Source organism: Doryrhamphus excisus, linkage group LG15 (genome assembly GCF_037039965.1).
Source record: "Doryrhamphus excisus strain RoL-2023G ecotype Guam linkage group LG15, RoL_Dexc_Guam_v1.1, whole genome shotgun sequence".
Taxonomy (NCBI): domain Eukaryota; kingdom Metazoa; phylum Chordata; class Actinopteri; order Syngnathiformes; family Syngnathidae; genus Doryrhamphus; species Doryrhamphus excisus.
The window spans coordinates 18,210,938-18,221,475 of NC_136371.1; the positions used below are offsets into that span (position 1 = coordinate 18,210,938).

General features: G+C 40.6%; 1 protein-coding gene across 4 annotated transcripts in view; it reads right to left on the minus strand.

Moving 5' to 3' along the window:
- Positions 1–201: 201 nt before the first annotated feature.
- Positions 202–10,538, minus strand: part of cd40 (CD40 molecule, TNF receptor superfamily member 5) — a 39,173-nt gene continuing 28,836 nt past the window's right edge. The window contains exons 1-10 of one of the 4 annotated variants that reach the window (XM_058051657.2): positions 10,090–10,508; positions 7,077–7,167; positions 4,830–4,911; positions 3,833–3,955; positions 3,606–3,752; positions 1,938–2,031; positions 1,747–1,805; positions 1,373–1,471; positions 720–745; positions 202–644 (exon numbers count right to left, since the gene is read on the minus strand). In XM_058051657.2, the coding sequence (XP_057907640.2) occupies positions 381–644; positions 720–745; positions 1,373–1,471; positions 1,747–1,805; positions 1,938–2,031; positions 3,606–3,752; positions 3,833–3,955; positions 4,830–4,911; positions 7,077–7,154 (972 nt within the window). In that variant the 5' untranslated portion in view covers positions 7,155–7,167; positions 10,090–10,508 and the 3' untranslated portion in view covers positions 202–380. Of the gene's footprint in view, positions 645–719; positions 746–1,372; positions 1,472–1,746; positions 1,806–1,937; positions 2,032–3,605; positions 3,753–3,832; positions 3,956–4,829; positions 4,912–7,076; positions 7,168–10,089; positions 10,509–10,538 lie in introns of those variants that run through there. The other 3 variants (XM_078796505.1, XM_078796507.1, XM_078796506.1) reach the window with 3 other exon arrangements.

The following is a 10,538-nucleotide window of genomic DNA, read 5'->3' on the forward strand; positions in this document are numbered from 1 at the left end:
TAGCATACTAACACCTGGCATGATAACGTTACATTTCTACTAAAGTTAACGTTCATGGAAATGAAAAAAAAATGATAGTATGCTAATGTTAGCATGTTAGCACCTAGCCTGATAGTCTTAAGTGGAGATGTTAAGTGTCTGCTGAAGTTCATATTATCAATAAGTTCAATATTCATTACATGAATGGAAGCTGCCACTGGTTTTAAAAAAAAAGATATATTTTGTTAGCGTACTTTATTTGGTTTTACACACACACACACACATTGAAATGCATCCAATGAAAAGATAAAAGTAGAAGAATCCAAGTAAGAACACCAATTTAGTTCAAGCTGAGAGCCGTTTCAACAAAGGGAATTCTTGGCTTGGCGACGGACGGCGGCTCACAAAGACGTTCCGCTTCGGGATTCCTGGCGGGAGAGGACCTCGCTTTTACCGTTCTCCTGCGTCAGGTAGTTTCCGTTATCTGTGAAGAGAAGACCCCCGGGGACGGCGGCGCTCGGCCCGTCCTCGTTTTCCTCAGGAACCCCCGTCCTGCCGTCCTCCGCGTCTTCCGGAAGTGCGTCCCGTGCCGGTTGCGTGTCGACGAGGGCTTTCTCTTCTCTGGGGGGGTCGTCGTCACGCTGCACACACGCCTCAACGCAGCCCTGTGGACGCCACGCACGCACTGTGGATCTGCCACACATGGATAGACGCGTTCACGGTGTGGGGAACCGTTTTACCTTTCCTGTGGCCCCCACTTTTCCACCTGGCAAACACAAAGTAAAAGTTAGCATTTGAAAGAAAAAGCTTTCATGGTTCTCAAAATTGATGTGGATTGATGTTTTTTAAATATTTTCTCCATAATATTCACCCGTACATTAATAAATAGCGTCAGTCTCGGAAATGTATGATTTGTTTTTGGAAAATAACTTATCACAACTTCAAGGAATATTAGAAAGAAAATTGAGGAAAATGTATAACCTTACACATTTTTTATTAAATGGATTTTTTCCTGAAAATACTTTTTGAGAAAATATTAATTTCTAGAAAATAAATAGCAAAAAAAAACATTCAATATTATGTTTTTTTTATTTTTCAAGTATTTCAAGAAAATACATAAATACCATAAATGTTTTTACAATAAAAAAAATAATATTTGTGAATTTTTTTCAAGAAAAATGTTCTTGAAAACATTCTTGAAAAATATGACCTTTTATGTGAAAATGCTTATTTTGGAAAACATGACAATGTAGATGACATCATAACATCCGAAGGTTGCGAGTTCGATCCTCACACGGGGCAGCTGTGTTTTTGGTATTCTATTCAACTTCAAGTTCAGTTTTTGGGTGGTAAAAACGGTGTGTTCAGGAGCACCAAGAAGAAGGAGACGTACCTCTTGAGATCCAGATCGTGGCTGCGGCTACCAAGGCCACCCCAACCACAAGTAGACCACCAAAGATGGCGATGACGACGTGCTGACGTTGCCTCCTCTCTGCAACACAGCCGAGGAGGGAGGACTCAACCACACGGCAGGTCCGTCCAATCACGACGCGAGCGCATGCGGAGGGTGACCGCGCTTAGCTAGCAGAGAAGCGTCAGAGCGAGCGCTCGTCAGGGCGATGTGTAACGTGCGGCTGAAAGGTGACGATGCCACAGAAACCACACCGAGTGACGCGTCTCACGGCGGAGAGGAGCTGCGGGTGGAAACGAAGGAAGGAAGGAAGGAAGCAAGCAAGCAAGCAAGCATCGCCGGCGGCAAACACTCACCGCACACCACGTCTGATTTGTCCGACCCGCTTCGCCCGACCTGGTACCCGCTGTCACACCTGCACCCCGAATAAATAAACCCCCCAAAAAATATGACTTAAGTAAGGAAACGAAAAACTTAGAACTGATACTACATGATACTACATAATACTACGTATTCAAGCCAAACTACTAAGAGTCGTAGTTCGTACTCGGTCCATGGCGTACAGACGGCGTCCCACGAGGTCCGGTTGGAAAAGGATCCTACGGGACATCGATGGCACACGGTGTCGTGGGTTTGATTCCCTGGCAAGAAGTGAAATAAAACGTTGAAAGTTGATGACAAGAGAACACCCCAGAAGCATCCAAAAATGGCATCAAATGCCAGAGTTGGGATTTTTGACAAAAAACGTAAGGGGTTAGTATGTCGGGGTTTTTTTTCATTTTTTTTCAACTTGCTTCAAATGCTCTTTTCTGGTGAAAAAAACGGAGGAAACCTCACACACACTCAACAGGGGCCCCAGGAGCACCCAGAAAAGGCATAAAATGCCAAAATTTTAGGGTGTCAATTTTTGAAAAAAAACGTAAGGGGTTAGTATGTCGTTTTTTTCATTTTTTCAACTTGCTTCAAATGCTCTTTTCTGGTGAAAAAAACGGAGGAAACCTCACACACACTCAACAGGGGCCCCAGAAGCACCCAAAAATGGCATAAAATGACAAAATTTTAGGTTGTCAATTTTTGAAAAAAAACGTAAGGGGTTAGTATGTCGTTTTTTTCATTTTTTCAACTTGCTTCTAATGCACTTTTCTGGTGAAAAAAAAACAGGGAAACCTCACACACACTCAACAGGGGCCCCAGGAGCATCCAAAAATGGCATTAAATGCCAGAGTTTGGGGGCGTCAATTTTTGACAAAAAACGTAAGGGGTTAGTTAGTATGTCGGGTTTTTTTTCATTTTTTTCAACTTGCTTCAAATGCACTTTTCTGGTGAAAAAAACGGAGGAAACCTCACACACACTCAACAGGGGCCCCAGGAGCACCCAAAAATGGCATAAAATGACAAAATTTTAGGTCGTCAATTTTTGACATTAGTATGTCGTTTTTTTCATTTTGTCAACTTGCTTCTAATGCTCTTTTCTGGCGAAAAAAAACAGGGAAACCTCACACACACTCAACAGGGGCCCCAGGAGCACCCAAAAATGGCATCAAATGCCAGAGTTTGGGGCGTCAATTTTTGACAAAAAACGTAAGGGGTTAGTATGTCGTTTTTTTCAGTTTTTCAACTTGCTTCAAATGCACTTTTCTGGTGAAAAAAACGGAGGAAACCTCACACACACTCAACAGGGGCCCCAGGAGCACCCAGAAATGGCATAAAATGCCAAAATTTTAGGGCATCAATTTTTGACAAAAAACAAAGATATGTCGTTTTTTTTCATTTTTTTCAACTTGCTTCAAATGCTCTTTTCTGGTGAAAAAATGGAGGAAACCTCACACACACTCAACAGGGGCCCCAGGAGCATCCAAAAATGGCATAAAATGACAAAATTTTAGGGCATCAATTTTTTACAAAAAACAAAGATATGTCGTTTTTTTTCATTTTTTTCAACTTGCTTCAAATGCTCTTTTCTGGTGAAAAAAATGGAGGAAACCTCACACACACTCAACAGGGGCCCCAGAAGCATAAAAAAATGGCATAAAATGCCAGAGTTTGGGGGCGTTAATTTTTGACAAAAAACGTAAGGGGTTAGTATGTCGTTTTTTTCATTTTTTCAACTTGCTTCAAATGCTCTTTTCTGGTAAAAAAAAAACAGGGAAACCTCACAAACACTCAACAGGGGCCCCAGGAGCACCCAAAAATCCCAGACTGGGAGGGCGGTCACCTGGAAGCAGCGCCCCCCACCCGGGCCCACAGGAGCCGTGGGGGACGCAGGTGAGGCAGGCGTCGCTGGAGCAGTGGAATCCACGTTGGCAAACGCATGCGCTCTTTTCCCGTTTGCTCTTCTGCTTTTCCGACTCCAAGTTTTTATCTGTCCGATGGAAAAACACACATTGGAGAGGAGCGTTTTTGCGTTTTTTTTTATCGCTTTTGCCAGCCGGGAGGTCTCACTCGGGTCGCAGTACGGTTGTCGTTTACACTTGGCCTCGGTGGTGAACGCGTCCTGATACTCGTCCTGGTCGCAGGGGGGGCACAGAGGCTCCGCACACGTTCCCAACGACGACATGCTGGTGCCTGCAATCACAATCACGTTAGCTTAGCCGCACGGCACATCCATTCATCCATTCATCCATTCATCCATTCATCCATTCATCCATTCATCCACTCATCCATTCATCCATTCATCCATTCATCCACTCATCCACTCATCCATTCATCCATCCATCCATGTGTAGCTGCCCGCACTTCTGACTCCGGACAGGAGATGGCAGCGTTCCTCATCCCGAGCCAACTTAGCACCTCGTTATCCCTTTTTGAGGGATATTTATTTGGAAGAATGATCATTACAAATATTTTGCAGCTTAGCATAACATGAAATGAAAAAAAATTTTTTTTTTTTTTAATATTGTATATTTTAATCAATCTATTTGTAAAAATGATTATAAAAAATGTATATCATCAAAAACGGTCATACTGTTTATATGTGCCTGGGCCTCTCTGCAGTTGAGCAATAAAATGAATTAAAAAAATAAAAATGGTTAGTATTTTTTTTAACTGCATTTTAAATCAATTTGCAAAATGATCATAAAAAATATAAAAGATCTAAACAAAAAAAAAGCTGAGAAACAAATTATAAAAAAATAAGACTGATCCAAAAACGGCCGGATTGTGAATAGATGCCTGGGTCTCTCTGCAGTTTAGTAGCAACATGAAATGGAATTATTATTTATAGCTGTGACATATGGTACATAAAGATATAAATGTTATGAAATGATATCATTCATGAATTGAAAAGGGAAATAAATGCAGTCGGAGGTTGAAGAACTCGGTTGGGATATTTTAACGGGAAAACAGCATTCCTTTTGGGATGGGATCAGAATGGCATCATGGACTGAGCCGTGCATGACGGCTAGCGCAACAACGAAAAAAAGATCTGCTGTGTTCTTACCTGGCGGACACATCTGGCAACACTCGCCGTTGCGTCGTTTCTGAGTTAGCGGGTCGCACAGAGGCTGAGCCGCCGTCACGCCCTGAACCACAAACATGGACGTGATTGGTCGGGGGCGGCTCGGGGGACCACGGCTAATTTCAACATGGGGGCAGGTGGGGCAGTGCCCCACGCTCATTCAAAAAGTGCCCCAACGAGCCACCCGGGCTTTTAGCTCCATGGCCAATCAATGCTAACATTCTTGGGTTGGTCAATATGTGATGTGCTCGTTAGCTTATCAAACAGTTATTTAGAATACGCCCAATTATAACTAGCTAGCTAGCTACGTAGCCAGCTAACAAAGATCTGTACAGTACATGTACAGTATGTTGTATAGCTTCACCTAATAATACATCATGAGCCAACGAGCTAGCTGTATCGTAGCTTAGCTAGATGAGCTAGCTGTGTTGTAGCTTAGCTTGATGAGATAGCTGTGTCGTAGCTTAGCTTGACGAGCTAGCTGTGTCGTAGGTTAGCTTGACGAGCTAGCTGTATCGTAGCTTAGCTTGACAAGCTAGCTGTATCGTAGCTTAGTTTGACGAGCTAGCTGTATCGTAGCTTAGCTTGATGAGCTAGCTGTATCGTAGCTTAGTTTGACAAGCTAGCTGTATCGTAGCTTAGCTTGACGAGCTAGCTGTATCGTAGCTTAGCTTGACGAGCTAGCTGTATCGTAGCTTAGCTTGACGAACTAGCTGTATCGTAGCTTAGTTTGACGAGCTAGCTGTATCGTAGCTTAGTTTGACAAGCTAGCTGTATCGTAGCTTAGTTTGACAAGCTAGCTGTATCGTAGCTTAGCTTGACGAGCTAGCTGTATCATAGCTTAGCTTGACAAGCAAGCTATATCGTAGCTTAGCTATACAAGCTAGCTGTATCGTAGCTTAGCTATACAAGCTAGCTGTATCGTAGCTTAGCTTGATGAGCTAGCTGTATCGTAGCTTAGTTTGACGAGCTAGCTGTATCGTAGCTTAGTTTGACAAGCTAGCTGTATCGTAGCTTAGTTTGACAAGCTAGCTGTGTCGTAGCTTAGCTTGACGAGCGAGCTGTGTCGGTTAGCTTGACAAGCAAGCTGTATCGTAGCTTAGCTATACAAGCTAGCTGTATTGTAGCTTAGCTTGATGAGCTAGCTGTATCCTAGGTTAGCTTGATGAGCTAGCTGTATCATAGCTTAGCTATACAAGCTAGCTGTATCGTAGCTTAGCTTGACGAGCCAGCTGTATCGTAGCTTAGCTTGACGAGCTAGCTGTGTCGTAGCTTAGCTTGATGAGCTAGCTGTATCGTAGCTTAGCTTGACGAGCAAGCTATATCGTAGCTTAGCTATACAAGCTAGCTGTATCGTAGCTTAGCTTGATGAGCTAGCTGTATCGTAGCTTAGCTTGATGAGCTAGCTGTATCCTAGGTTAGCTTGATGAGCTAGCTGTATCATAGCTTAGCTATACAAGCTAGCTGTATCGTAGCTTAGCTTGATGAACTAGCTGTATCGTAGCTTAGCTTGACGAGCCAGCTGTATCGTAGCTTAGCTTGACGAGCTAGCTGTATTATAGGTTAGCTTGACGAGCTAGCTGTATCGTAGCTTAGCTTGATGAGCTAGCTGTATCATAGGTTAGCTTGACGAGCTAGCTGTATCATAGGTTAGCTTGACGAGCTAGCTGTATCGTAGCTTAGCTTGACGAGCTAGCTGTATCATAGGTTAGCTTGACAAGCTAGCTGTATCATAGCTTAGCTTGACAAGCTAGCAGATAGATACAGCTATAAAGGGATAAATACACGCTCAGGCTAACTAGTCTAGCTACCAAAGATGAATAAATATATAAACATATTGACTGTGTTGTTTTGCTAAAGGTGTATGTTACTATTTAACTAGCATACTTCGAATCCTTTAGGACGGACTAATGTTGTCTAACACAAGACGGAGACCAAGATGAGATTCCCACTGAGAAGTGAACAGCGACAGTCAAAGTGAAAGTGGAGTCAAAGTGAAAGTAAAAACAGACGATGGCAAATTTGGGAATAACCAAGTTTGCTACTCGCTGTCAAAGGATCGTCAAGGGATCGTGTTTCATTGACAAGTTTGCAACAATTAAGATGTGCGTCTTTTGTAGGAATAAAGAGAGAGCTAACTGCTAAATAACTAGTAAGCGTAGTTAATCTAGTTAGCCTGGTTAGCCTGGTTAGTGTAGTTAGTGTAGTTAGTGTAGTTAGCGAACTCACCGCGAGCGTCCCCATGACGATCATAACCACCGTCATTGTTTCCTTGGTGGTCAGGGATCCAATTCCACTGCTTCCCATTTAGCGTCGGTCCCTAGAATGAAAAGCAGACCGGACGCGCCTTTGAGAAGGAGGACGGCGAGCCAATCAGAGGAGGCGTCACAGTCACGTGACCACTGCCCGAGCATGCGGGACCATTTTCCGGAAAGGAAGGGAAATTCCTTGAATATAATACTACTATTAATAATACGTAGTGTATTACCATATGCAGCATATTTATAATGCCGTTATGATGAATGTCATTGCCATGATGGGCAATTCTAACCATTTCTTCTGTTGGTTATATTTTTGCTACAACATCAGTAGAAAATGTACATTTTGTAAGGTTAAAATAATTGTTAATTATTGGAATTGTTTTAAAATGATTGAATAAAATAGCAGGAAAGAAAAGCAATGAGTTGGGTAAATGCAATATTAGATATTTGAAGGAATAAATAGTGCATAAGAGCGTATGTAAAAAGGAGGAAGTGCTACTCTTGTTTCCATCCCAGGACTGTTGCAGGGATTCCCCCAAAAGTTAAAAGCGGGGATTTCTTGTCTTTTTCAAGCTGCGGCTGTAGAAAAGCGTCCATCCACAATCCCTGGGTCACATGGCAATAAAATATGTCAATCAAAAGCAGTTTCCCAGGAGAATAGGACCATATGAGGAAAAAGGCCAAAGGTAGGGATGAGCCGGGGAAAACACTTCTCAGGATGTGGGAATATCAAGCTTTTCCATGCGTTGTTTGCGGGACACGGACTCGTTTCTACGGAAGTATGTTGTTAATTAAGTCTGCACATAATTAAATAAACAAGTATGTAGGCCAATGGATAAGTAAGTAAATAAGCGAGTTAGCAGGTGAGCTAGCAACCAGGTGCAGTACAAGTAGGCAAGTAAGTAAATAAATACATAAGTATGTGGGTAATTAAGTCAATAAGTCAGTCAGTAAATATGAAAGTAAATGTGCTGGTAAGTGAGTGAGAAAGTACATAAATACACAAGTTAATAAATAGGTGAGTAAGTAAAAAAGCAATGAGTTAGTAAGTATGTCGGGAATTAAGTAAGTAAATAAATACATAAGTAAGTAAGTCGGTAGGAAGTAAGTAAAAAAGCAATAAGTTAGTAAGTAAGTATGTAGGGAATTAAGCAAGTACAAAAGTAAGTGAGTGAGTAAGTAAGTAAATAAATACATAAGTAAGTAAGTAAGTAGGAAGTAAGTAAAAAAGCAATAAGTTAGTAAGTAAGTATGTAGGGAATTAAGCAAGTACAAAAGTAAGTGAGTGAGTAAGTAAGTAAATAAATACATAAGTAAGTAAGTAAGTAAGTAGGAAGTAAGTAAAAAAGCAATAAGTTAGTAAGTAAGTATGTAGGGAATTAAGCAAGTACAAAAGTAAGTGAGTGAGTAAGTAAGTAAATAAATACATAAGTAAGTAAGTAAGTAGGAAGTAAGTAAAAAAGCAATAAGTTAGTAACTAAGTATGTAGGGAATTAAGCAAGTACAAAAGTAAGTGAGTGAGTAAGTAAGTGAATAAATACATAAGTAAGTAAGTAAGTAGGAAGTAAGTAAAAAAGCAATAAGTTAGTAAGTAAGTATGTAGGGAATTAAGCAAGTACAAAAGTAAGTGAGTGAGTAAGTAAGTAAATAAATACATAAGTAAGTAAGTAAGTAAGTAAGTAGGAAGTAAGTAAAAAAGCAATAAGTTAGTAAGTAAGTATGTAGGGAATTAAGCAAGTACAAAAGTAAGTGAGTGAGTAAGTAAGTAAATAAATACATAAGTAAGTAAGTAAGTAAGTAAGTAGGAAGTAAGTAAAAAAGCAATAAGTTAGTAAGTAAGTATGTAGGGAATTAAGCAAGTACAAAAGTAAGTGAGTGAGTAAGTAACTAAATAAATACATAAGTAAGTAAGTAAGTAAGTAGGAAGTAAGTAAAAAAGCAATAAGTTAGTAAGTAAGTATGTAGGGAATTAAGCAAGTACAAAAGTAAGTGAGTGAGTAAGTAAGTAAATAAATACATAAGTAAGTAAGTAAGTAGGAAGTAAGTAAAAAAGCAATAAGTTAGTAACTAAGTATGTAGGGAATTAAGCAAGTACAAAAGTAAGTGAGTGAGTAAGTAAGTAAATAAATACATAAGTAAGTAAGTAAGTAGGAAGTAAGTAAAAAAGCAATAAGTTAGTAAGTAAGTATGTAGGGAATTAAGCAAGTACAAAAGTAAGTGAGTGAGTAAGTAAGTAAATAAATACATAAGTAAGTAAGTAAGTAAGTAAGTAGGAAGTAAGTAAAAAAGCAATAAGTTAGTAAGTATGTAGGGAATTAAGCAAGTACAAAAGTAAGTGAGTGAGTAAGTAAGTAAATAAATACATAAGTAAGTAAGTAAGTAGGAAGTAAGTAAAAAAGCAATAAGTTAGTAAGTAAGTATGTAGGGAATTAAGCAAGTACAAAAGTAAGTGAGTGAGTAAGTAAGTAAATAAATACATAAGTAAGTAAGTAAGTAAGTAAGTAGGAAGTAAGTAAAAAAGCAATAAGTTAGTAAGTATGTAGGGAATTAAGCAAGTACAAAAGTAAGTGAGTGAGTAAGTAAGTAAATAAATACATAAGTAAGTAAGTAAGTAGGAAGTAAGTAAAAAAGCAATGAGTTAGTAAGTAAGTATGTAGGGAATGAAGTAGGTAGAAAAGTAAGTGAGTAGGTAAATAAGTCAATACATGAGTAAGTATGTACAGTAAATAAGTAAGTAGGTAGGTATGTACATAAGTAAGTAAATAAGTAAGTAGGTATTTCATTTTATTTTCATGTGCTGAATTCAGATGTAAAACTTTTAGTAAGAAGTCAAAGGTAGTATTTCTCCCAAATACTGTAAGGAAATACTGCATGTCTAAATGTGTTGGTGAGGATTCATGACACCCCCCCACCCCCCGTCCCCCCGTCCCGCCCCCGAGGGGAAAACTAAAAGGTAGAGAGAAGGGAGGGGCCTGACATACCTGAGCACAAAGTGGGCGTGGCCTTGCCACACACACACCAACTAGGTTGCAACACCTTGCCTGAGCGAGAGGATCAGACCAGGCAGGAAATTCCAGGCAGGAAAAGGGTCTTCCAGGCAGGAAAAGGGTCTTCCAGGCGGGCGGACCCGGACCAGAGGATGGCCGATTTAGGACCCAAGAAGAAGGAGAGCGTGGGCGGCGTGGACAGATTCATGGAGGACCTCCCTCAGGTGAGACAAAGACCAAGTTGGGCAGCAACCTTTGGCCTAAAGATGAAAGGTCGGGATCTGTTCGTGGAAGCCTCGCCGACGTTCCTCACTTCCTCCTTTCAAAGTTCCCCGCGTGTCTTCCGGTTTGGAATGGCCAACTTTCACACGTCCACTGAAGCGTCATGTTCCATTTTTACAGAACGCAGCACTTCCTGTTTTGATTCTTACACTTCCTTCTCG